The 27,174-nt window shown below is 52.8% G+C and overlaps 1 protein-coding gene across 1 annotated transcript; it reads right to left on the bottom strand.

The window, feature by feature from the left end:
• Positions 1–4,489: 4,489 nt before the first annotated feature.
• On the bottom strand, positions 4,490–26,410 carry PTPN5 (protein tyrosine phosphatase non-receptor type 5). Its single transcript, XM_040256553.1, has 14 exons — positions 26,319–26,410; positions 25,478–25,626; positions 18,101–18,294; positions 17,442–17,549; positions 17,127–17,204; positions 16,405–16,646; positions 15,075–15,264; positions 12,341–12,425; positions 9,463–9,542; positions 9,141–9,278; positions 8,495–8,605; positions 6,270–6,430; positions 6,074–6,187; positions 4,490–5,651 (listed from the first exon to the last, which is right to left on the bottom strand). Exons 1-14 carry the CDS (start codon positions 26,408–26,410, stop codon positions 5,558–5,560), a joined length of 1,836 nt encoding a protein of 611 aa, XP_040112487.1. The 3' UTR covers positions 4,490–5,557.
• Between the last annotated feature and the right edge of the window lie 764 nt (positions 26,411–27,174).

The raw sequence follows: 27,174 nt of genomic DNA, 5'->3' as shown, positions 1-27,174 counted from the left end.
GCTGCAGCCGGTCTACTGATGATGTTTTTTATTTGACTCTTCCAATGTTTAAATGGGCTTCCCCGGTGGCTCAGGGGGTAAAGCATCTGCCTGCGATGCGGGAGACCCGGGTTCGATCCCTGGGTCAGGAAGATCCCCTGGCGAAGGAAATGGCAACCCACTCCAATATTCTTGCTGGGAGAATCCCATGGATGGAGGAGCCTGGTAGGCTACAGTCCACAGGATGGCAAAGAATCAGACATGACCGAGCGACTTCACTTTCCTTTCCTTTAATATTTAAACAAAATGGAGCCCTACATCTAAAAATTGAGAGATTTCACATAAAAATTCTAATTTCTGGATCCTTAACACTGGACGCATATTCCTACATGGCAACTGTCAGTGGGAGGTGAAGAGGGGCTGTCCCTTTCGATGGGCTACATTCTGGGCAATTCACCTCAAACTTTTTTTTTGCATTTATGTTCCCTGCTGGACGCTATCTGACAGTGGTTTTCAAGTCTGGCTGCAAATCAGGGTCCCTGGAGATCTTAAAAACACTATCAGATTTAACGGTCTGAGGTAAGATTCACATGTCACTGATTTTTTTACTCCCTTCTCCCACCTGTACACTAAGGTGGTTCTGGTGTGCCATCAGGGCTGAGAATCACAAATTACAGTCACTTGAGTTTGAAGCTTCTGGTCTTGAGTCCCAGCTGTTCCACTTGCTATGCCTCACTTGGAGAAGGAAATGGCAACACACTCCAGTACTCTTGCCTGGAGAATCCCATGGACAGAGGAGCCTGGCTGGCCATGGTCCATGGGGTCGCAGAGAGTCGGACATGACTGAAGTGACTAAGCACGCAGGCACACATGCCTCACTTGGCCAGGGGGACTTGGTGCTTATCTGGCCTTGACCTCTGTGCACAGAGGACTGACTGAAGGAGGGATGACTGGGAGGACATGTATTTGTATTCGATATCCTGGTCCCTTGTCATCTTTGAATCACTCTCCTCTAGAGACTTGGCTAAAACAATCTGTTCTGTTCTGAGACCATTTCTCAGTTTTCCCTTGGCTCTGCCCTCCCTTAAGTCTGGTCCCCAAGTCTGAACACCTGGAAGCTCAAGTTACTTGTTTATGTATTCATCCTCTCTCCACTGGCAGCCCAAGTCTTCTCTTTCTCAAGTGGAGCAGGGCCAGCATTATTCTTAAGTAGATAAGGTGGCTACCTCCCTAACTTCCTCCATGCCTGAAATTCTACCATCAGAAATTTGTGCATTTGCCTATGGCTTTGATCTCTAGCAATTAAGAGTTCAATCACTTACACATATCCATGTGATTGATTTTTCCTAAGCTGTTTTCCTGGAGATAGCATTTGTGGGCAAGCATCCTGCTGGCTTAGCTTTTATCAAATCACAGATTAGAAGCACAGGTTGGGAGGGTTGTTGGTGGTATCTCGGGCTTTTGAGGGGCCCCTTGGTCACAAAAATGGGAGGAACAAAGGCTGCCTCTACCTAATTCTGCCCCCTCACCAGCCATCCCACTCTATTTGCCTCCCACGAACTTGGTTGTCTAGGAGAAGGTCTGCATGTGGGTGGTAGAGCTGGAGAACTCCATGGACATGTGCTCCTGAAGTATCTGCTTGTGGTGAATGGTCATCATGGTGACAAGGCGTGGGCACTCACCTGGGAGGACCAGGAAGGGGAGGAGGCCGTGAAGGACAAGGAAGGGAGCAGGAGGGAGACTCAGAGATGTTTGTGTATGTGTGTGTGTGCACGCACAGCGGGGTAGGGGAAGGGACAGAACAAGTGAACACAGAGAGAGATGACTTTACAGGGAGGGTGAGGAGAGGCTGGATGGCAAGCCTCTTCCCTCTGTCCTCTCTTCTCTTCCCTTGGTATCTCCTTTTCCCTGGTTGGCTACAAGGACCAATGGGCCTCTCACTGAGTAACCCCAAACCATTCCAGATCCTTGGAGGGGGAGAAGATACGGTTTAGACTTACCCAGTGAACCCAGCAAGGCCCAGAGGGAGCTGAGGATACCTTTTGATAGCTACATGGAACTGGTAGGGTGGGGCAGTGCTGGAGGCTTCATCAGGAGGGAATGAAGTCAGACCTGAGAAGGAACTTCCTGACTAAGCCATACTGGAGCCGGCTTTGAAAGGAAACTGGATCTTCTTGCTGGGCCCTGGGGAGCCCTGGCATTGGGGGAATGCTAAGACAAATGACAGCACGTTCTTACAGCTCTGCTTTCCTTTCCGATATGATAAAGACGGAGGTTGAGTCTTTATTTCTCGCAATTTTTGAGTTGGTAATTCAATCACATGGTTAAAAAACAAAACAATAGGAACATCTATTGTAAAGAGGCTCCCTCCTGCTCCCAAGGCCCTCTATCTCCCAGCCTTCCGCAACAGGTAACCACTTGTGGTCTTTATGCTCCTTCTGGAGCTCTTTCCTGCAAATTTGAATATGTTTTTGTCTTCATTCACCCCCTTTTTTTTATACATAAGGTAGCCTATTATACAAGCTATTCAGCCCTCTTTTTACTTTGTACACCTTGGAGGTCTTTCCATCCTTGTTTATGAAGTTTTCCATTCTTGTTAACACCTACACAGTATTCCATCGAATAGATGTACATACCATCTTTTCTTTAACCAGAGTGGCAGGTGGGAATCTTTAGGTACAACATAGTGTTAGTCGCTCAGTCATGTCCAGCTCTTTGCGACCCCATGGACTACAGCCCATCAGGCTCCTCTGTCCATGGGGTTCTCCACAAGAATACTGAAATGGGTTGCCATTTCCTTTGCCACAGAGTGGCAGTTTTTAAACCCCAATTTTTTATATATGAGAAACTGACATCTGAGAAATAACCAAGGTCACTCAGACTAGAATCCTGGCCCCTTGACTCCCAGTCCAGTGCCCTTCCAGAGGACCCCAAGGCCTTCTTCCAAGCCAGAAGGTTTGGGGCTGAACTTTGCCCCCTCATCTGATGACACCTCTCTACCTGGTCCCTCCAGGTTTGGAGACGTCTCCCCAGCCCCAGCTTCTGCTGTCCCCCTCTGGGCTCAGAAAGCAGACTCTGCCCCTTTCCTCAGGAAAGAGGGAAGCCTTACCTTCGCGCCACCAGTCCCTTCTAACCCTCAAGGGCTGTGTCCAGCCACGACTTTGGAGACCCAGCTTGTGCCTGGGCTGTAGACTGACCAGTCACCTTCTTCTTTGTCCCAGCAATGTGACCACCAGGAGTCACTGGTTCCTTAAATGTCTGGCCCCCTGGGGGTGACCCCTTACTCAGGCTCCACAGCTGCCCCAGCCAGCTGGCACACTGCTTTGGGGAGTAGCAGGGGTCTGGGCAGGCAGGTGGCCAAGCGTGGTGGTCCTGGGGTACTTTTTCTGTTCCTTTGTGCAGAGGTTTGGGTTCTCACTGCTGCCGGGCGGGACCTCTCTGAGCCGAAGGGCTCAGGGTAGTGTGTGTGTCCAATAGGGCTTGGGAAGCAAAGCAACAGGTCTGTGTTTTCCAGGGACCAGGAGCAGGTGACTGGGGGAGAGTCCAGGGAGCACCGTTCATGCCGTGCTCTGCACTTGGTGCCTGCACAACCTGAGTGGCCTCACGGGGCCACCCCCAGGAAAGAAAGGGAAATGTTAGCTTTTCCTCCCCATCCCACTCTTGCTGCTCAACCCCCTGATCTGGGCGGAGGGGTAGGAGGGCCCATCCTCTTGTTGGAGAGTGGTTGGAGAGCAGGCCCCCTTCTCTGAGACCTCTGTCTAAGCCACTCCCCTGTTCTTTCCTCATTGTCTGCAGTAAATCTGCAGCCCAGACCCTTGACCAGCCCACTCAGGGCTCTGCGACCTTGTAAGGACCTGCTCGTTGGTCAACAGTCCTGCCCTGGCCTCCCTCTTGCCCTGGGGTGACCCACCCCTGTCAGCAAGGGCAGGACAGCTACGTTTGCTGCATCCCTGAGAGCTGGGGTAAAAAGAGTGGGAGTGTCTGGAAGGCATAGGATCTTGGTCTAGGGGCAGATTCTCCAGGTTTCTTGGGTGGGACTGCTCTCAGCCCAGGCCTTGCAAGGCGAATTGCTGGGCTGCAGCTGCTGTTGGGACCTGCAGGGCAAATAGGTGGGCTGGCCAACAGGGAGGGGCCTGTGTAGTCTGAAGGTGCCCCTGCTCTGGCCTTGGCATCTCTGGCCCCTCTGTCGAAACTGGTGGCCTGCCAGCTACTTTTCCTTCTACGAAAGCCTCCAACGTCTGTCCCTGTGGCTTTGCAGGGCCCCTGGCTTCTGGCTGGGTGCGAGTGTGCAGGTATATGAGAATAATGCTCAGTGGACTTTGGAATTTCAAATCTGGATTCACGCCGTCTCCCAACCTACACAAGGGGGCACTAGGGATCTCAAAGGCCTGGGTGTGTGTGGGTATGTCTGTGTGCGCATGCGCATCTGTACTAGTAGGAGGGGTAAGAAGATGGGGGTACACGGAGGCAGGAAGTAGAGGGGAGAGGCAATCACACAGACACAGGAGGCTAGTTTTGCTCAAAATGCTCCATTTATTGCTCTATTCAATGACCATGAGCAAATTATAAAAAGACACCAAATGTCTCTGTCTGCCATGGAATAAATAAAGTCACCAATAAAAACACGTGGCTCCAAGATAACACGTTGCCAAAGAGTCATGCACGCCCTGCTGACGGGCTCTCAACACACGCATGAACACAGGACACACACGGCAAGACTTCTGGGAGGGGTTTCCCACAGCGACACAGAAAAATGCTTCACACGGATCTGGGGCCGAGTTCTCAACCTACCCTCAGAGCTTCCTGTCTCCCACCGTGGCCCAGGCCCCCTGGGTTCATTCTCCCCTATGTGTCCCCTTTCTCACCATTGCCCCACAGGCTAGTCACTGCCTGCTGAGGGCGTCTGATATCTGGGGGTCCCCCTGGATGCGATCCTCCTCCCCCACCCCCATCCAGAGACCTCTCCCCAGCTGCCACCTTTCTGCCAACCCCTCAGGGCTTTCCTGTGCCTGACTTTCGGGGTCTTCAGGCCCTTCCTTCCCATCCTGGTTCCAGGAACTAGGGGCAAAGTGCAACCTGTCTGCTGGGAGAAGCGGGGCTGGGGGCCTGAGGCAGGCACCCGTGCCAGGGCCCCTGGGGGGCTGGAGCTCACAACCCCTCTCCCGGGCTGAGGAGACACAGTGTTCGGTACAGACAGCAGAGACGATGGACAGACAGAACACGCTGCGGCAGGACACGTGGAGTTGCGGCAGGGAAACGTTTTGGATCAAGTAGCAGTGGAACCATCGTTAAAAACTGAGGCCCCAGGTCACGTGGTTTGGGTCAGGCCCTGGGGCCCCAGGCCTGGCCTGGCACACCCCTCCCCCACCCTCCCCACTCCCCAGTATGTACAGTAGGAAGAGCTATGTTGGGGGGGCAGGGGTCCGGCCGAGGCAGCGGGGGAGGGGGAGCAAACTGAAGAGAGGAAGCGGGAGGGACGGGGAGCAGGCCGGGACCTGAGGCAGGGCCCTGGGTGTGGCTGTGAGGAGGGCCCCAACTCAGGCTGGGAGGTACCAGAGGACCTCGGGGAGGCGTGTGGTCACTCCGGGGACTGACGGGACAGCTGCTTCTCGTAGAGGCTCATGACGTGGTGCACGAACTGGTACTGCTCGCACGTCTGGATCATACCGCCCCTACCCGACAGATGAAGGGGCCGGGTCATGGAAGAACAGCTGCGGAGCCGTCCCCAGACCCACAGAGTGCCAGTCCTCTGGGAGGCACATCAGGGCCTCTGTGCAGCTTGGAGAGGTCAGCCTTGGCCAGCCAGCCACTTCCGCCTGCCCTTCCTGTCCCTCCTGGCTCTGGCATAGACAGTGGGGACAGAGGTGGCATGACCCTCCACTCTCAGCCTCTGCCCCTGTGTCCACCAGCTCTGTTCCTCTCCCCTCTGCATCCCAGCTACCAACTGCCTGGATCCGGCTTCTCCACCCATCTGTCCACAGGTCGGTCCCCGTGGGGTGTGTCCCCCTAACCTTCACCCTATGCACAGGTCAGGCTCTCTCTGCTGCCCTCTCCCCTGCTCCCCAGCTCCCCATGGGCCCCACCCTCAGCTGACCTGTCCTGACGGAGCTGGCATGTGGTCTTCAGGATGTCCACCACGCCCTCCTGCCGCAGCTGCTGGCAGCAGATGCTGGTGGCGATGAAGCAGCCGGTCCTCCCAATCCCTGCGCTGAGGGCCCAGGGCACCGGGGTGAGGGGTGGGGCCGCCGGGGAGCCCCGCCCCGCCCCAGTGGGTGTCTGGAAGGACCCACCTGCAGTGCACCACGATGGGGGCGCAGCGGGGCCCCTCCTGCTGGGCCGCCTCCTCCACCTCCCGCACCAGGTGCAGGAGTGGGGGCGCGCGGTCTGGGGTCTTCTGGTCGGGCCAGGACGTGAACCAGTAATGCTTCAGGCCTCGCTCCTCTGTCCCGCTCTGTCCAGGAGACAGAGGCCCACCCCAGATACACGTGAACTGAGCCCAGCAACCAGCCCAGAGATAGAGATGGGAGGGGAGAAGGAAACACAGGAGGGAGGCCACAGGGAGTGGGACCTCGGACCTCTGCCATCTACCCCGTACAGCCCAGTGGCAGCAGCCAGAGACCCAAGGCCAGCTGGGCAGTGGGGACTGGTGAGCAGCGTCAGCATTGGTCTCCACATGGGTTTTGCCCTAGTGACTCCAGGATCTTCCAAGAGAGGTGAAGAGCCCCTTCTCCATTTCACTCCTGTCTCCTGGTTGCCCCTTCACAGACAGCCCAGTCACCCCCACAACAGCCCTGGGACCCTTCCTCTTGCCTCAATATACTTTCCTGCCCACCAGCACCCCTGGTCCCCCCCAGCCAGTGTCCCGGTGCTATCCCCTCCACCACCACCTTCACTTTGTTCTCTCGACTGTGTGGGGCCCTCCCCTCCTCCTCTCTGATTGCCCAGATGCACAGTGGTCCAGAAGGCCTGTCTACAGCCCATCCTGTTCTACCGCTCAGAACGCTCTGATAGCTCTTGTTGCTCTAAAACTCAAACACACCCTCCCCACTCTTCAGTCGGCAAACAAGACACATGGTACAGCGTCTACCTCTCCAAGCCCAAGTCCTCCTCCTGCGAACTTGTACTTGATGCCTTTGCACTCCAAATGGTTTGTAGATCAAACCTCTGCTTCCCCCATTCCCTGTACATTTATACACAGAGCCTTTCTATCTTCTGTGCCCTTACTTTTAGTTTCCCTTTGTCTGGAATGCTCTCTCTACATGTTTGCCCCCCAGCCAGCTCTTATCCTTCGGAACCCCATTCAGCATCACCACTTCCAGGAAGCCCTCCCTGAGCACCCTAGCTAACAACATGTCCTTCTTCTGTGCTTTTACTCTAGGTCAGTACTTACCATTTTTATAGGTGCTCCTTGAGGAGAGAGTCCAGGCTTTGGACAGCCCTGTGTTTTCCTAGTACCCAACCCAGGACCAGGCTCAGGGCAGGTGCTTGTAAAGGTTACGGACAAAAGTAAATGCCCAGTGGTCCCTGACCAGTCCCACAGCACTGAGAAGATGTGGCAGCCCCAGCCTCTCTTTCAGGGGAAAAAGGAAGCTGCTCCATGGGCTACCTGGCTGTTACAGCTACCACAGCCTCTATCTTCCACCTCTGAAATGCCCTCGAGCAAGCCTATATCCTGCAAATGCCTACTGGGCACTGCCCTCAAGGGGCTGACTTCTCCTTGACACGTCATTTTTCACCTTCTCCAGTGGGAGGAGGCAGCTCAGAGGAACAGGTCTCACGCCCTTGACACCCTATTCAGACCCTATGGCTGCCAGCATCAGTGGACCTCCCTGACTGTTTCTGGATAGGATGCCAGCTTCCTGGCACCTAGGTCACCTCTTGCAGACTTTGGGATAATTACAGTGGTACCACTTTCCCCAAACAGGGTTCACAAAGATTTCTCAAAAGCAGAATGCACTGATTTCTTGACTCCAAAGGAACAATCTCCTCTATTATGCTGAGCCTGGAAGAAGCACAATCTTCAGGGTGGGAGGATACTTCCCCACACTCTTCTGGGCTGTTCTGTACTGCTCATAATTTTTATGTCCTCTTCTCTTTTTCCTGTAACCACAACCTCCCTGTGCTACCCAAATGCAGCAAAAAGCGCCTGTCCTCTAGTGGACAGATTCGGTACTACAGGTTGGACGCCCAGCATCCCAGGTGAAGGGATGTTTCCAGGCAGAATATGGAAGCTGCTGAAGCCCCCTCTTCCAGACAGTCTTGGATTTGAAGCCGAGCTGGAAGACATTATGAACGACAGTGTGGATGGACAGACGCCAGTGATAAGAAATGCACTGAGAATTTGGTCCTGCCTCTGATCTGCAAGATCACTTACCCCTTCTTCCCCTCATCCCTGCTCATCAGTAAAGCCTGGAGTGACACATGCCTTAATTTCAGTTATTTTGGCCTCTGGGACCCTGTTGGCTGTGGAGTGCCCCCTCCTCCCAGCTCAGCCCAGCCCTGCCCCAGGCCTCACCCTGAGGGCAATGAGTCGGAGCCGGTAATCCTCAGTGTGGATGACTTTCCGCACGGTGATCTCCACGCCATCGTATACCACCTGCTCCTCCGGCCAATACTCGGTGCACTTCTGCAGGGGCCCAGATCAGGCTGAGATACTCCCAGCGCCCCGACCACGCCCTCCCCAGTGCCTGTCCCGGGCCAATGGGGAGACAGACAACGGGGCAGTAGGTTTGCAGTTAGAGAGCTCAAATCTCAGCTTCTCACTTGTTAAGTTACTTCCCTTTTCTGAGTCTCAGTTTCCTCATCTGGGAAAATGGAAGTAATACTCAGTTTGAAGGACCTTCATGGGATTTCAATTAAATGGGCTGTGATGAGTATGGATCAGCCAGCATCAGCCCTGGCAGGCTGGGCGGCAGCAGAGCAGCGTGTTTAAGATCCTGAGCGCTGGAGGTGGAGGGCCAGCTCAAGGCCCTGCCTCTGACTATTTGTGTGGCTCTGAGTAACTGACTTAACCTCTCTGAGCCTCACATTTCCTTCCCTGGGCAAGGCAGCAAGGTGAACATACCAACCTCCCAAGATTGCTGAAAGGATTAACATGGGAACAAGATGCTTGGCACGGGGCACCAAGCAGCAGACACCTGGTAAGGTCCAGAGGGGCCTACCTCGTTCATCTCCTCGATGTTGGTGATCATGACGATGATGGGCGTGTGCTCCTGCCACACCATACGCCAGAAGTCGCCGACCGTGCTGACGATGGGTCCCTGAGTGGCGATGTACACCTTTTCTTCCCCACCATAGCCCTGTGACCAGCCATGTCCAGGCCATCAGGGTCACTTGTTGGGCTCCCAGGGCCCATTTTCCCCACTCAGCCTCTTCCCTGGGGACTGGCAGGAACCGGACGGACTTAGGGACAAGCCTAGTGGATGGACCCCATTGACCCGGGCCTCCCTTTTAGGGAGAGACTGTTGGGATGGGGTTACATACCCGAATGTAGTTGGCGTTGATGTAGGAACTCAGAGGGTCGTCAGGGTCTGGTGAGGTCAGACACACTCTGCTGTGAGGGTCTGAGGTAGTGGAGACAGGTGAGGCTGGGATTTGAATGTGCAATCCCTCTTGTGTGGGCCCACCTTCTCTGGCCCATGTCAGGGCACCTACATTTCTTCTGGGACCGGAAGTTCCTTCTTCCCTTGCCAGAAGCAAAACACTGACCCATCCCTGTGGCCCACTCAGGAAGGTGAGGACCCAGGCTGAAGAGAATGGTACAGGGAGGCCTTGGCTCTCTCCCTCTGTAGGATCCCAGGCCACCCTTGCCTGCATCCCTTAAGCTGCCCGGTCCTCTCTGTGCTTCATGTTCTGGGGAGGAGACAGCTCAGACAGTAAGAAATTCCCTAGAGGATACATCCTAGCCAGCAGGGCCAGCAAGAGTTTGAATATAGATTGTTCCCAACCTGCTGTGTAAGCTTGTAAAGCACATGGCCTTTTTAAGCCTCAGTTTTCCGATCTGTAATATGGGGGTAAAGATGCCTAGTTCCTCGGATTGTTGGGAAGACAACTGAGAAAACAGATGGCAAGTGCTATGTCAACTGTAAAGCACAGTATAGCTAAGATTTGGGTAGGATGCCAGGGGAGAGTATCACAATGAAAGGAGTAAAGTCTTCTGAGCCTGAGATGAGACGACACACACGTCCGTAAGGGTTCACCCCCACCCCAATCTAGTCACCTGTCAAATCCCAGAGCAGCAGATTCTCACTGCGTCGTGCTCTGCCTCCCAGAGCCTCCCTGTATTGATCTAGTCTGTCCTGGAAACTCGCAGAGGCTGGGACTGAGCCAGGAGGTGGCGGGTGGGGTTAGGGGCCTGGGTTCTGGGCTCTGTCCAGCTTTGTCGTCAGCTCGCATCTCCTCCCTTCCTTGGCCCCCGGGGTCTTTCCCGTGGAAGGAGGGTTGGACTAAAGGCCCTGCCCGTGTGTCCCGTACAGGGCTGTCAAAGGCTGCATCAGCGGTCAGGAGTCTACACCGCCCACCAGCGAGCCTGGGTTCAAGTCCTGGTGGTGTCAGTGCAGGCCATTCACTGAGTACCCCTGTGCCTCCTCCGTAAACTGGGAACATTCCTTCCGTCACAACCTCACTCATCCTGTCAGGGTTCAAGAGTGGCTGTTAATCATGAGTCCTCAGACCCATAACTTAGGCCAGCACCCAGTCACTATAGAGCAAGTTGGTGCTGCTACTGAAATCACTGCAAGTATAAATTAAACCAATTTCTAAATTAACAGGTCAAAGGAGGATCCCAAACCTGGAATATGAAATGGAAAGGGATACCCACAAAACTCCCCTCGCCAGCCCTTTCATGCCCTGGCCCAAGTGCCTGAGGTTTGGGCAGGTGACTTGTGGAGGGGAAGGTGGGGGTGAGGCAGCTCTTGTGGCGAGGGGCGTGGAGGAGAGTCAGGTATGGGGAAGAGCGAGGGTGAATGGAAGGGGGCTCTTTGTGACCAGGGGAGAGGAACGGGCAGCCCTGCATGGGCCCCTTCCCTCCCCTCATGGTACCCAGATTGGGATCCAGAAGTAGCCTCCAAGTGAATGAGAAAGCAAGCCTCGGGGTGTCCTTGATCCAAGAGGGGCCTCTACCACCCACCCCAGTCCAGTCTCTGAGGGCACAGGGTCAATTCTTGCTGGCTACAGTGAAGATTCTCTGTTGGGCTTGGGGGCTGCAGGCATAGGCTATAGCTGGAGGCTGGATTACTCTCAGGAATCCAGTGGGGACCAGATGGAGTGATGGCCTGGCTCTCAAACTCCCCCAGTGGCTATTCTGAGTGGCCGGCAAAGCCCGAGACTGTGGGGCACCTGAAGCCCTCCTTCCAGGTAGGGCTTGGTGGGTGGAGGGGGGAGTAAGAGGAGGGAAGAGGTGAGCAGCCCTGAATCCTGGCCTTAAATGGTGCTTTGTTTAACTGGAACTACCTAGACGCTGTGTAACCATAGCAACCACAAGTCGATATTTTAAAAGTTAAAAATAAGTCATGACATCTTACATGTTGTTGGAGATGCTGATGGCAAAACTGCTTTTTAAAAGCCTCCTTACTCCATAAACTGAGTGAAGTAGGTTTGTGGGGATTTGGTTTCAATAAGTCACCCCCCAAGCTAGCCCTAGGGCCTTGGGCCAGAACTTGGCAGGGGTGACAGGCAGACAGGGGCCTGATGAAAGTTACCTGAAAATGACATCCCAGGCTAAAAGAGGAATATCAGGTTACTTTGTCTAACCACCCCCAAAGGGGGGAAAATCCCTATGAAATCTTCCAGGGGGACCACTCATGCATTCTAGCTTGAATACCCTAGCCAATGGGGAGCTTCCTACCTGACAGGCAGCTCGCTCCCTTTTGAGGTGGCTCTGCCTGTTAGAGGATTCATAATCTAGCCAAAGTGAACTGCAGGTAGACAAAAGAGCTCAATTTTGAGGTTACAGAGGCCTAGTTTCAAACTTGGTTCTGTACGTCTTCGCTGTGTGATAGTGGATGAGCCACTTAACCTCTCTGAGCCTTAATGTCCTCTCTTTAAAACCTGTCCACTCTGAAGACACCAGGGATGTGACCACATTTTCAGCCACCATGCCCTGTCTAGGAGCTGCTGTTATTGTTCCTTTTTTTCTCTGGGTTTCCACAGAGCCCAGCACAATGCTTGTCTAGGGCAAAGATCTGGAGAGTGCTGTGTGAAGGAACCAAGAGCCCTCTGCCCTCTAAAGGGGGTGTTTCCCTTCACCGGGCACCCCTACCTTCCATCCCTTTGCCTGGCGACCCTGGAGGCCCATGCTGGAGTTAAGGGCATGGGCCTCAGGGTTTAAGGGCACCCAGGTGAGGGGCAGCCGAGTACTCACTGGGAAGGATGGTTTTATATCGGTTCTTCCGCACCAGCCCAGGGATGTCATATTCTTTCGGATCCACAAAATTCATGGGGATTTCCTGTAGGAGGAAGGCATGGGGTTGAGAGCAGCTGTGGGCTGGCTTGATGCATGCATTCATTCAACAAACATCGACTATTAAATGAGTGAGGGCACATGAAAAGCATCCAGAGCAGTCCTGGCACATGCTGAGTGCATAATGAATGTTAGCACCACCACCGTTTATGGAGGGCCAGCCTGGCACAGAGTCAGCACTCAGTGAACGCTTGATGGACAGAGAAGTGACATGGCCAATCACCGCCTTTTGCAGCCTGCGCTGCAGCCGCATGGAGTGGCTTTGCTGACTCACGTTCCTACCCCAGGCAGGTGCCCCGCTCAGGGCCTTGGGTTGTGCTGCTCGCTCGGTAGTAACATCCATCCCATCCTCATCTTCTCATGCCCTGCTGTGCACCATAAATGCCACCTCCTCCAAGAAGCCTCCCCTGATTCTCCGGCAGGGAGGCAGCCTCGTTCTGGGCCTCCCAGAGTTGTATTTGCACCTCTCAATCACCCTGCATGTCAAGAGCGCCAAGTCTGAACTTTTCTGCCTGGAATGTGAGGTCTTCTCGGAGCTGGCCTTTCTTTACCACCAGCTGCTCTCAAAAGCCCCACCCTCGAGTTGTGCCCATCTCTTCCCTGTAGTTAATCTCTCAGTCTCCGGCTAGCCTCCACGTCTGAGTTCGCGGCACTCCACTTGCAGGGAGCACTGGTGGCATCCCTCTTCATCACCCTAATCCTTCTCAGCCTTTAAGGTTCTCTCTGCCCCTCCTGCCAGGTCCTGTGGGATGACTCCTCGGTGACTGTCCTCTCGCGCCCCTTCCCTCTGTCTACACACTTTAGCACCCTTGCCATCTCTCACCGTCATGAATCACAGTGCTCACTGTGGACACACTAAGAATGCACTTTGTACAAAGAGGATCACGAGACTCACTTTCTAGGTGGTTGTGAGAATCAGAAGAATAAAAAGCAGGTGCAGAAGTGCCCATGGGGTGGGCATGTAAACACACCCGCTTCCTCTCTCTCTGGGTGAAACTGACAATGAACTACGAAACCGGAGATGACAAGGACATACCACACACCCTCAAGGGGAGGGGTGGCCATGGGGATGGCCCCCAGGCTGGGTAGCCCAGGAAGGCATCTTAGGGGCCTCCAGGGCGAGGGCTGATGACTGTGAAGGCGTGGGGGAGGGGGTGGGGCAAGGGCCAAGTTTGAAGTGGGATGGGGTCCTGCAGGGATGGGGCCCTGAGTCTGGAAAAGGCTGCTGGGACTGGCTCAACTCAGGTAAGGCAGGCTGGACCACATGCTGGAGACTTTGGAGCCACAGGTCAGAGATGATGGAGGGCTGCCCAGAGAGGAGAGCCATCCAGTTCTGCTAGGGAGCAGGTGGCCTGGGGCAAGGGGAGCTGTGAGGGAGGCACGCAGGTTCCCCATCCCTCAGGCTTCTCCCAGGAGGGACTCTCTCCAAATGCTCCTGGCTCTTGCCCATTCCTGCCCACACGGTGGGTGAGTTACCGGATGGTGTCTGATTGAGAAACTCGGCTTTGGGGCGCTAGCCCCTTACTTCCTCCTCCTCCTCCTCCGACCCTCCTGCTAAGAAAGAATTACAGGGTACCCCCATGGGGTGAGGCTGGCAATGTACCAGGACCGCCTGGGGTGGCAGGAGTGTTGCTTCATTCTGGCGGTTGGTATTAGGAAGCTCACTACTGCTACATACGTAATCCTCATGTTAAACCTAGCATTGGGACTTCGTTGCTGGTCCAGTGATAAAGAATCTGCCTTCCAATGCAGGGAACATGGGTTTGATTGCAGCTCAGGGAACTAACATCCTACATGCCTCCAGGCAACTAAGCCTGCGTGGCACAACTAGAGAAAGAAGCCTGTGGTCTGCAGCAAAGACTCAGAGCAGTCAAAATGAAAAAACAAAAAATGAACAAGAACAGAAACTTACCTAGCCTTTCTCAGCAAAAATAAAGGTGGTTTTGTGATCTTCTCTATCTTAGCTTTTAACTGGTTGAGTGCTCGGGTAGGTAAAACAGGGGGGTCATTTATAAGCCCCTCAAAGTCCAACAGGAGGCAGTTGGAAGCTGCTGTTAGAGTCTGGACGGGGAGGTAATCAGGACCACCCTAAGCTGGAGCCACAGAACTGGAGAGATTTCAAAGGAAGATGAACATTGTTTGGTGATGGCAGGTAAAAGGAGAGTGGGAAAACGGGAGAGTCAGAAGAGAAGGCTTTCGGGATTTGTCTGGCGGGCCAGTGGTTGGGATTCAGCACTTTCACTGCTGGGCCCCAGGTATAATCCCTGGTGCCACATAGTGTCACGCCTCACATCTCCAAATAGAGAAGAGAAGGCTTTCTAAGGCTTTCGGAGGACAATCCTAGGTGATGATGACTTAAGAATGCCATAAACACCAATCACCTGATGGGCACTTTGCACACTTTCTGCATCTTTCGAATCCTTGCAACACCCCTGTTATCTTTATCCCCATTTTCCGGATGAGAAACTGAGGCCCAGAGAGGAAGCAGCTAGCCCAAGACAGTAGGAGAGGTGAGAATGAAATGATGTTCATCAGATGCTGAGTTTGGGGTACCCTGTTCCAAAGCCTTGCTCGGGGGACCAACATGAGCATAAAGGGCTGGCCCCTGTTGGGGCGCTGGCTCAGGGGGACTCACAAAGAATTCTGCCTGCAGCAGGAAGGGGTCCAGGGCCTTCTCGTGAAGCTCTTCAGCCTGGAGCACGCGGGAGGCGCTGAGCAGGTACTCTCGGGCTGACTCCTCACGGGGGGACATGAGATAGCCGAAGCCTTCCTCGTTGCAGCCCGGCGTGCACATGTCCAGGGTCAGGGAGACATTGGAGCCCCTCCTGGAAGGACCAGGAAGGGAGGCGGTGAGTATCAGGGGCAGGGAGGGCCATTAGCTGGGGGCCTTGGAGCAGGAGGATGAGGGAGCGGCAGATGGGGTGGGAACCTGACGGGTTCCAGGGAGAGGAGTGGGCATGGTGTAACCCCAACACAGACAGCGTGAGGCTCAGCCCTAAGGCTTAAGCCTGCCATCCGCTCCTGCCCCGTGCAGCAGAGTAGCTAACTGCGTGTGGGCTTGGGCCCCAGTCCCAAAGATTCCCTGTGAGGCCCCTCAATACAGTCCTTCCCCGCACTCTCCTGTGCCCCTGCCAGAGGCAGCTCCCAGAGCCAGGGGAAGCTCACCGAGAGGGCACATGCCTGGGGCAGAGAAGCAGGGCTCCACCCTCAGTACCCTAGCCCCCAGGGCTGCAGCCTCCAAGGACATCTCATCCAGGAAAGGCTCGGGAAAGACGGGATCCCAGGGGTAGCACAGCTGAGCAAGGATGAGTGGACTGAGCAGACTCTGCTGTGTTCAGAGTCTAGTGGCCCATTACCCTCATTACCTAGAAAGGGAAACTGAAAGCCACAGAGGGGATAAGAATTGCCCAAGCACGTACAGTAAGGGGGTAGCAGAGCTGAAACAAAAACCTAGGTTTTCTGACTCCTCCTCCAGTGCTCTTTCCATGACATCATGTGGACAACACAACCCTAGTGGGATCTAGCTAACCCAGCCAGGCTCTGCAGAGGGTGTTGACACCTCCCAAAATGTGCTGTGTGGAACTCTACGAGACACTATGAAAGCAGGGTTCTGTGGTCGGATAACTTTGAGGAAGGCTACACACAACCCCTTGTCAATCTACAATGACTACAAGCACGTTAAAGGCTCCCAACAAGTCCTACAGTAAAGAAACCTATCCAAGCCACAAGAGTTGTATGTGTGAGTGTGCATGTGTGCACACCTGTGCATGCCTACATGTCTGTGTGCAGTAACGTTTCTTAGTGTTCACTTTGGGGCATTCAGATCTACATGACTCAGATCTGAAGAGCACACGTCTGCACTGGTGGGGCTATGAGCTCAGCTCTGCCCTGGGCACTGGAAGTCAGTCAGGCATCTGCCCTTCCGACAGGGAGCTAAGAGCTCCATGCACCTCTGCCGCACCCACCTCTCCTGCAGACCCATGGCTTTGACAGTCAGGGAGGTGGGGTCAGCCTCCAGCTTGATGTCCATCACGCAGTCAAACACAGGGGTCTCAGGGACGGGGTCCAGATCCAGGAAGTCATCCTCGACTTTCTCCTCCATCCACTCCGAGTAGGTGAAGGAAGGCTGACGGCTTACCGACTGGCGCCTGTCCTCAGGGGGCAGCGGGCTGGGTGGCTCTGGGGGAGTCCTCAGGAGGAGCCACACCTAGTTGGGGACATAACTGGCATCATGGACCATGCTGGCAGCAGCCCCCAGATGATGGCGTGCCCAGGGGCTTGAGCTCCCTGCCCCTCCATGTGTCTGAAGCAGGCTTGTTCTCCTGGGAACTGTCTGCAGAGTACCACCGCTCACCTAGATGGGACGCTACCTAGATGTCCTCCCGGCCCCCTCCTTCCCCAACCCTCAGGCTGTTACGCTCTGAAGCTTTGTTAGTGGGGTGGGGTGTTCCTGCTCCGGTTTTCACACTGTCTCAGCTCCTTTCCCCAGCCAAGAACACTGCAAACCAATTTTGAGAAAGAAGGGGCCTCTCTCCACCCCAGCCTGGGCACGTTGGGGGAAGAAGACAGGCGCCCCTCCTCAGCCCTACCCGCAACATCTAGTCGGCAGGTCAAAGGAGACAAGGTGGGGACTGGGTCTTGGAGTCACAGGAGGGGAGCAGCGAGGTCGGGTCAGGAGGAGCCTTACCAGGGTGGTGATGAGGATCACAGAGAGAGAGACCAGCAGCAGACTGGGGATGTCCCAGGTCTCAGTGCCCAGCCAGGCCTGGGGAACATCAGACAAACAGCTCAGGGTGATGCGGGTGGGGGGTGGGGGCGCGTTCTCATCTATTTCAGCACGGGTAAGACTGAGGCTCTGAGAACTTTGTACCTGGTTCTGGGGAGGGGACAGGAAGAAGCCTTTCAGGGTTATCATCTGAACTCAAGCCCCAGGCAGGGGCTGGTGGGGCTGGAGGCCCCCAGGCGCTCCCTCCTACCCTGGGGCTCCCTGGAGCTTACTCACCGCGGGTCCCAGCCGCTCCAGGAACGTGAGCGCGGAGGAGACGACGTCTGTGGTGTTCTGTGTCCAGATGGGGCCAAAGCCGCTGAGCCAGAGCATCCCACAGGCGAGCTGGGGTGGCCGGGGCCAGCGCACTGAGTTCGGAGTCTGGCCTCCTTGCCCCCCATAGCTCCCTGTTTCCCCACCCTCAAGAGTTTACCTGGAGCCTCAACCTACCGCCTACCCCGCCCGCGCCCCCACCGAGGTCCACACTGTGCAACAAAGGCAAGGGCATAGGACTTTGCCTGGAGAAAATCTGTCTTAAGGGAGCCTTCGCAGAGGGGAGCCCACCACCCCACCAGGTATACACATCACAGGGAGAGTCTCCTAGAGGTGCCTGCAGAGACAGGAAGTCCTCAGAAGGACGCCCGCAGCACCATGGGGGGCTGGGGGCCGGGCCTGCATCCCTACTTCTGAGCTCAGCGCATGAGGGGCTCAGCCCTCAAGGCTGTGGCTTGGAACTCCAGCCTTCTCTCACACCAGCCGGAGGGCCGCAGGCACGAGGGACGCCGGGAAGGCCCCTCCCGCCTCTGTGTCCCCAGGCGGCCATCTTGGGGAGGAAGTGGAGGCCGTCCCTCAACCCGCCCTCCCTCCAGGCCCGGCGAGGCCTGTGATGTCCTTACCAGGAACTGAGAGGCAGCCAACAGGCAGAGGCTGCTTCTGGCGGTGAGGGAGTGGCTCCCGGCGCCTCGAGGTGGCGGCTTCTGAGCTGGCTCCGAGGGCGGTGAAGCAGGTGGGGGCGGTGGCATCTCTCTCTGTGAGGCCGCGGGCCCCTCGGCCTGGTCCAGCGCCTCCATCCCTACCGGCTGGGGGACACCTGCGGAAGGTGACAACGTGGCCGGTGACCCGGGCCCTGCCGACCCCGCGGGCTGCTCCTTCTGGGGTTGCCGTGGCTTCCTCTCAATCCAAGATCAGTCAGCCTGGCTCCACTTCCAGCAGTCACCCTCGACTAGCAAAGCAATATTCACCTACCTTCGTCAGAAAGAGCTAAGTGTGGGTGGACAAATTATTTCTCTTTTATTTCTCCAGTAACAGAGTTAAAATGGCAGGAGGTTTTTCAGGGAGTTAACATTGTGGTGTTTACGCAGCTTCATTCTGTTCCCTTTTCTTAAGGAAACAAAAAACAACCACCTCAAACTCAATTAAAAGAGAGAGAGACGGAAAAAAAGGCACAGTGTAACCAGGCCGTGACCCTGAACAGCTCACCCACGCCTGCCCTCCCGGTTTTTGTCTCTCATGCTCTGTATCCTGACTTGACAAGGTCACAGCCACATGCCCCTGCCCCACCTTGAGACACCACACTAGGGGAGTGGGGGTGGTCAGGTGGCAGTGGAGCAAAACCTTGGGGTAGCAGAGCTGATGTCAAATGTCTGGGATCCATTTCTGGGTCTGTCCCTGGTTGTGTGACCTTGGCAGAGTCGCCCCCTCCTCTCTGGACCTCAGTTTCCACACCTCAAAAGCGGGGGCTAAGCTCCTCCCTTGGCATTCTGTGTTTCAGGGAGCCCTGGCGTCTTCTCGGGTGACCCAGCTATGACCAGGTGCTCTGAGTCTCCATACCCAAGCCTCAGCCATGGAAGCTGTTTGGTCACATTCTGTATAGTGGGTATCCTCTAAGATCATCTCAATACAAGGCGCCACCACTAAACAAGTCTGAACAGCACTGGGCTAGAGCTGAGGCCCCAGTGGAGTGGGGGATTCCAGCAGCACCACCTTACTGAACTCCCCATCCAAACTGACGCCGTCTAGTCTATTGCCAAGAAGAGAGGGACCATGGGACTTCCCTGGCAGTGGTCCAGTGGTTAAGACTGTTTGCAATGCAGGGGGCATGGGTTCAATCCTTGGTTGGGGAACTAAGATCCCACATGCCATGTGGTGGTATGGCAAAAAAAAAAAAAAAAGAGAGAGAGAGATGGACCAGCAAAACAGATGTGTATAGCTTGACAGTAAGGGGTTGGGACACTTCACATATTATGTATACGGGACAATGGACTCCTTTTCTGGATGGGGGACTTGGAATAGTCATAGCCAAGACACCATGTCTGCATGCTCAATTGCTTATGTGACAAATACTTACTGAGCCTCTCCCACTGCCTGCATCAATAGTGTGGAGCAGAGCGCTGGGTCCTGGAGATGCCTGAACTTCTGTGCCAGTATTTCCCTCTCTTCCCAGACCTGGCCCTGTATGGCTCCCCACCTGCTGTGGTCCAGCCACACTTCTTGGCAGTTCCTCAGGTGAGCCCACCCGCTGTGTTCTGAGTATCCTGTCCTCTCTGCCAGGACCATCCCTCCTTCATCCTGCTCCCTTCACCTGCCTCCAAAACACTTGCCCAAGTTAACTCTTACTCATCCTGTAGAACTCCACCATTTGTCTCCTAAAGCAGGTCCTCCCCGTCATACACACCTGGCAACCCACATCTCTCCATCATACGGCCAGCAGAAATAATACACTTGGAACGTAGCCCTGCTCTTAGTGCTTTGTGCATGTTAATCTATTCACTCTTCATGGTACCCTATGAAGTTGGCACTCCTGTGATCCTCATTTTACAGAAGAGGAAGATGAGGTGCAGAGAGGCTAAAAAGTGGTGGATTTGAACTAAGCCACCTGGACAGGGATTTGATTTAGGTCATACCTGAATGGTCCAGTGGGTTTCCCTACTTTCTTCTATTTAAGTCAGAATTTGGCAATAAGGAGTTCGTGATCTGAGCCACAGTCAGTTCCTGGTCTTGTTTTTGCTGACTGTATAATGTTTCTCCATCTTTGGCTGCAAAGAATATAATCAATTTGATTACGGCATTGACCATCTGGTGATGTCCATGTGTAGAGTCTTCTCTTGTGTTGTTGGAAGAGGGTGTTTGCTATGATCAGTGCATTCTCTTGGCAAAACTCTGTTGGCCTTTGCCCTGTTTCATTTTGTACTTCAAGGGCAAATATGCCTGTAACTCCAGGTAGCTCTTAAATTCCTACTTTTGCATTCCAGTCCCCTGTGATGAAAATGAAATCCTTTTTGGGTGTTAGTTCTAGAAGGTCTTATAGGTCTTCACAGAAATGTTCAAACTTTAGCTTCTTGGTGTTACTGGTTGGAGTATAGATTAGGATTGCTGTGATATTGAATGGTTTGCCTTGGAAATGAACAGAGATCATTCTGTCATTTTTGAGACTGCACCCAAGTACTGCATTTCAGACTCTTTTGTTGACTATGAGGGCTACTCTATTTCTTCTAAGGGACTCTTGGCCACAGTAGTAGATATAATGGTCATCTGAATTAAATTCGCCCATTCTGGTTCATTTTAGTTCATTGATTCCTAAAATGTTGATGTTCACTCTTGCCATCTCCTATTTGACCACTTCTAATTTACCTTGATTCATGGACCAAACATTCCAGGTTCCTATGCAATACTGTTTTTTATAGCATTGCATTTTACTTCCATCACCAGTCATATCCACAACTGGGCGATGTTTTTGCTTTGGTTCTGTCTCTTCATTCTTTCGAGAGTTATTTCTCCACTCTTCTCCAGTAGCATATTGGAGAAGAGCATACCAACCTGGGGAGTTCATCTTCATATATTTTTGCCTTTCCATACTGTTCATGAGGTTCTCAAGGCAAGAATACTGAAGTGGTTTGCCATGCCCTTCTCCAGTGCAATAATACATAATGGTTTTTATGTGTTCAAATTTATAATGTTAGTATAGTACCTAGCATAGAACTAAAACAAATAATAGGTTTCTAATATCTATTGATTGATTGTAGTTAAGAAGAATTAGCTACAGTATGTGAACTGTGAACTTCCAGATGTTCCATCTGGATTTAGAAAAGGCAGAGGAACCAGAAATTAAATTGTCAATATCTGTTGGACCATCAAAAAAGCAAGAAAATTCCAGAAAAACATCTACTTCTGCTTTATTGATTACACCAAAGTCTTTGTGTAGATCACAACAAACTGTGGAAAATTCTCCAAGAGATGGGAATACCAGACGACCTTACCTGTCTCCTGAGAAATATGTATGCAGGTCAAGAAGCAACAGTTAGAACCAGGGAACATATGGCAAAACCAATACAGAATTGTAAAGTAAAATAAAAAATAAATTAAAAAAAAAAAAAAGAACCAGGGAACAACAGACTGGTTCCAAATTAGGAAAGGAGTATGTCAAGGTTGTATATTGTCACCCTGCTTACTTAACTTACATGCAGAGTACATCATGTAAAATGCCGTGCTGGATGAAGCACAAGCTGGAATCAAGATTGCAGGAAGAAATAACAATAACCTCATATACGCAGATGATACCACCCTTATGAAAGAAATCAAAGCAATAAAGAGCCTCTTGATGAAAGTGAAAGAGGAGAGTGAAAAAGCTGGCTTAAAACTCAACAGTCAAAAAACTAAGATCATGGCAACTAGTCCCATCACTTCATGGCAAATAGATGGGGGAAACAATGGAAACAGTGAGATAATTTATTTTGGGGCCTCCAAAATCACTGCAGATGGTGACAGCAGCCATGAAATTAAAAGATGCTTGCTCATTGGAAGAAAAACTATGACCAATCTAGACAGCATATTAAAAAGCAAAGATGTTACTTTGCCAACAAATGCCCATCTAGTCAAGGCTATGGTTTTTCCAGTAGTCATGTATGGATGTGAGAGCTGGACCATAAAAAATGCTGAGTGCTGAAGAATTGATGCTTTTGAACTGTAGTGTTGGAGAAGACTCTTGAGAGTTTCTTGGGCTGCAAGGAGATCCAACCAGTCCATCCCAAAGGAAAGCAGCCCTGAATATTCATTGGAAGGACTGATGCTGAAGCTGAGACTCCAGTACTTTGACCATCTGATGCAAAGAACTGACTCACTGGAAAAGACCCTGATACTGGGAAAGATTGCAGGTGGGAGGAGAAGGGGACGACAGAGGATGAGATGGTTGGATGGCATCACCAACTTGATGGACATGAATTTGAGAGAGCTCCGGGAGTTGGTGATGGACAGGGAGGCCTGGCGTGCTGCAGTCCATGGGGTCGCAGAGTTGGACATAACTGAGCGACTGAACTGAACCTGGACAGGCCCCTGAACTACATTACACTCCCTACAGCGTGTCCAAATTATTTGTTGAAAAATCATCTTTGCCAGTTCTCTGTAAGTTCCGTGACGGGAAGAGCAGTTATGGTCATCATGACTGTCCACAGCATATAGCACCAGTGCTAGCGTGTAGGTCTACAATAAATATTTCTGTGGTGAGTGAATGAGGATGGACAAGTGATAGACAAGGATGATGGTACATTTGAAAAGTTGTGATGGGAACTTCTCTGGTGGTTCAATGGTTGAGAGTCTGTCTTGCAATGCAGGGGATGTGGGTTCAATGCCTGGTACAGAAACTAAGAGACCACATGCCTTGAAGCCCGCATGCTGCAACTAGCAAGCCTGTACACCACAATTGGAGAGCCAATGCGCAGCAACTAGAACCCGACGCAACCAAGTAAATAAATGAATACATAAATAAATTTCAAGCAAAGAAAAGCTGTGATGACGACAGAGCCTATGGATGAAACATCCAACTTGGCACTAAGTGCTCAAGACACATCAGATAATAATGACCAAACGTAACTCCTGCCTTTAAAGGCTCATGTCAGCTGGGTAAAACAGACCTGTGGATCCGTATTTACCATACAGCGCACTAAGTGGAGCCTAGGGGCCTCTGCCTTTGCCCTGGGAGGCTACTGTTACTAACCACATGAGCAGACACCTCAGATCCTGGCCACCAAGGTGAAAAAGGAAAAGCCGCTGTTAAGAGATGTATCACATAGAAGTCGAAAGTTTCCACGACTGATAAGCAGAAGGTCAGTTACTCAAGCCGCAAGCTTTCCACCCACACCCTCAGAAACAGTGGTCGATGTGTGATTGCAAACACGGATGGGTGGGACAGGTACAGCTCAGAGGCTACCGGGCTTGACTTGTGACACTCACACTGGACCCTGGGCAATCCGTTCTCCTTCCTGGGTCTCAGTTCCCTTAAATGTAAGAAGAGGGAGAGCTCAGAGCTTCTCAGATGTTTCTCCCATCTTCAGAGCGGAGGGGACATGGGTCTTCGGGGGAAAACTGCAAGTCACATGACCTGGAATTTGCTGCTTTGTTTTAAAATTCATGGGTGTGCTTTATTCTATTCTGTGGCATATCTGTGCTTGTTTTGATCTTAATGTTTTTTTCCCCTCCCAAAGCTTGGAATCAAATTTATGCTTCAGGAAAATGTTCTACATTTATCCTGTGGCTTTGCCCTCCGGGGTACATGCACCCCAGTCTGAGAAGCCTGGAACCTGCCTGCAATAAAACATCATCATGCTGCCGTTAAAAATGACTCCGTAGATGAATATTTAATAACAGGGGAAGAAATTTTGATGGTGTGGAGTAAGAAAGGCAAAGTTACAAAACAGCCTTCTCTGCTTGGCCTCAAAAACTAAGAAAGTATAAACATGCATATAAAAAGGTGGAGAATCCCCGATGAATGAAGAGAGGTTGGGGACTTCCCTGGTGGTTCAGTGGTTGAGAATCTGCCTTCCAATGCAGGGGACAAGGCTTTGATCTCTGGTTGGGGAACTAAGATCTCATATGCTTCAGGGAAACTAAGCCTGAGTGTCACAACTAGAGAAGTTCATGCAATAAAGACCCATTGCAGGTAAAATTAAACAACAACAACAAAAAGATGACGGATTAACTCAAGTGGTGCTCAGAGAGCATGAAGCACAGTGGACGCTGGGCACATAGTAAGTGCTCAATGAACCTCATACATGGTACATGGGAAGAACAGAAGTAGGGTAGTAACAATAGTTTTTGGAGGACAGTGAGAATAGAGTGATATTTTTCATTGTTACTTACTCTAAATTGCCTATAATAATAGGCATATACATATGTATATACATATATATTTATTAATATTTGTAATGAGGAAAAATATTTTTAAAAGGAGGGTACTGTTCTGAGTTCAGATATTACAAGGCCTGATTAGTATTCCTGGGTCCAGGGCCCTGATGCTCACCTGTCACATCTAAATGCAAGTGGGGGGACTGGAGAGATGGAGAGGGTGTGCAAGGCTCTGTGAGACCCACCCAACAGGAGCGCAGCCACTCAGAACACTGGTCCCCTGATGATGCTCCATCATCACTTGTGCATATGAAAGATGGCAGGTTAACTGCCTGGCACCTTATGGGGGTGGAAGGAAACACTGTAGGTTTGAAGGGTCCTGCATGTACCTTTCAGAGACAAGGGTGGAGGCTGGTTATTTATTTATTTTTTTTTAAACTCACAGAGTACCTGGCAGTGCTGGAGTCCAGGTGAATCCAACTGAGCGATGTACCTTTCAGGGCCGGGCTTATTTAAAACTTTTCCTGGACAGAAATCTAACATGTCTTCACTCAGGAAGATGCCTGCACAGACACCCAGACACACACACCCTCAGTTCTGTATATAGTTCTGGAGGGGATCCATGGACCTCAGGTTAAGAGCCTCAGATCTCAGGGATGGGGAGCGAAGGTCTGTGATCAGGTGGCAGAAGTTGGGAGGCAGAAAACTGGGCTGATTTTAGTCTCTGCTCATTCATGTGTGAGTTCAGCACATGTTGAGCACCAATTATATGCTGTGCCAAGCACCGGACTAGGTTTTGCGGATACATACAGAGCAGTGAACGGGCTTCCCTGGTGGCTCAGATGGTCAAGAATCTTCCCGCAATGCATGAGACCTGGGTTTGATCCCTGTGTTGCGAAGATCCCTGGAGGAGGGCTTGGCCACACACCCCAGTATTCTTGCCTGGAGAATCCCCATGGACAGAGGTGCCTGGCGGGCTACAGTCCATGGGGCTGCAAAGAGTCGGACACGACTGAGTGACTCAGCACACCACATACAGCAGTGAGCAACACAGTGCCTGGCCACATGAACCACTGAGGTCGCGGGCCACTTTGTTCTTTGGGTTCTGCTCCTAGAGATCACACGGGCCCTTCTCACTCTGTCCATCCTTCACTCACTGTCCTGCTCTGCAATGAGAGCGCCAGCTCTCTGGGCAGGCCCCATGCAGCTTCCGGAGCGCCTGTGTGCACGCAGCTCCTTTTGCTTCTCTCGGCAGCCGCCCCCTACCCCGGGGTGGGGGGTAGGCATTAGCATCATCAACCCCGTTCTGCCGGTGAGAGGCGGGTGCTTGTGTCAAGGACTGGCTTTTCAGTAGTTCACAGCGAGGTAGCTCCTCTGTCACGCACGGAGCCCTGACTCAGAGGCAGTTTGCTGACAGCGACGGAACACCCGGCTGCTCACCGGCTTGCCTCCTGCATGGGGTGAAGGGGATTTTTCAGGCATGGAAATCGGGCTGAGCGAGCTGAAGTGGCTTGCCCAAGTACAGGCAGACCCAAGAGGCAAACCCTGGCCTTCCTGATACCCAGTGATCTTTCTGCTTTCCCAAACTGCTTCTCAGGAAAGGGCCACTACGGCAAAGGCAGGGAGACGGTGAGAACCGGAGAGGCAAGGAAGGAGTCCCTGTGTCTGGGGGATCCTTGAACTCTAACCAGTAGCATGGGGGTGGTGGTGCAGCTTTTGTGCCTGATCCTGGCTGATGGCTCCTCAAAGCCTGCATCATATGAAAGGGAGGTACATGGGAAGGCAGGGCCTCTGTACCCTGGGCCAAAGCTCTAGGGGCTCTGGGTAGAGCACGCAGCCAAAGGGCCTTGAGAGTTTAGTTGGCAAGTGGAAACACTGCGACCCCTCTCCTGTCACCTGGCACCCAGGTCCCACTACCAAACTCTGCAGCCAGGGTGTGCCCTGGGGCTGGCAACACCCGAGCCCAAGAATCCACAGCTGCTCCTGCTGGTGACTCACCCTTGGAGCTGCCAGCTGCCATCCACCAGGACTGGAGCTGGAGGCTGGCTCAGCCTGTTCCTGTTGACATGAGGAGGGAGCTCCTGGCCCATTCAGCTTTTCTTCCCTTCCCAAATGTGGCCAGGAGGGACCTCCCCACCATGCCGACACAGTCACAGGGTTGCTGACCAGCAGAACACCACGCTTAGCCCTGCCAGGGCTTCTAGAACCACTGACGGGCAGAGTCTGACTGGCCCTGAGGGGCATCTGGTCTAGTCTGCTGCTTTCTCAAACAGGGAAACTGAGGCCAAGGGGGAAAGAGGCTTGCCATAGGTCAGCAGCCAGCCGCAGGCAGAGCCAGGACCACTGAGGGCTAATGCCTACCGAGTGCTTACCATGTGTGGGCACTGCTCTAAGTGCTTCATATATATTAACTCATTTAATCTTCAACAGTCCTAGGAGGTACTGCTCTCACTCCCATTTTACAGATGAGGAAACTGAGCCACATGGGCGCTAAGTCACTTGGCCGGGGTCAGCTAATAATGGGCAGAAGCTAAGACCAGAAACCAGACAGCTTGCAGCCAGAGCCCATACCACCAACCAACCCACCAGATGAGACTAGCTCTGGTGATCTGCTCTCCTTACCTGGGCATTCTTAAGAATGCATGCCTGACCCGCCATGCGTTCACAAGTATGGCCTCATCCCTGTGGGAAATGCTGCTTGGTGCCACAGCCCATCACTGTGTCTGAAACCCCACCCTCAGACATGGACACTTGTTTACAGGATTGCCGCTCCTACCTCACTGTGGGGAGGAAGGGAGTGGAGGCTAGAGGGGCAGGAGGCTGAGTGCTGTTTGCAGACCCCCGAGGAGGCTGT

The sequence above is a fragment of the Oryx dammah genome, unplaced genomic scaffold, assembly GCF_014754425.2.
Source record: "Oryx dammah isolate SB20612 unplaced genomic scaffold, SCBI_Odam_1.1 HiC_scaffold_15, whole genome shotgun sequence".
NCBI lineage: Eukaryota > Metazoa > Chordata > Mammalia > Artiodactyla > Bovidae > Oryx > Oryx dammah.
Note: the sequence above shows the minus strand (reverse complement) of the source record. Positions and strands in the feature narration are given on the sequence as shown.

Excerpts from the sequence above, each read along its gene's own strand:
- PTPN5 (XM_040256553.1), bottom strand. The coding sequence starts at position 26,410 with ATGGGCCAGGAGCTCCCTCCTCATGTCAACAGGAACAGGCTGAGCCAG. Across the intron at positions 17,550-18,100 it reads TGGCTGCCTCTCAGTTCCTG|CTCGCCTGTGGGATGCTCTG; the intron begins GTAAGGACATCA and ends CGGCCACCCCAG. Across the intron at positions 6,188-6,269 it reads CCCATCGTGGTGCACTGCAG|CGCAGGGATTGGGAGGACCG; the intron begins GTGGGTCCTTCC and ends CTGGGCCCTCAG.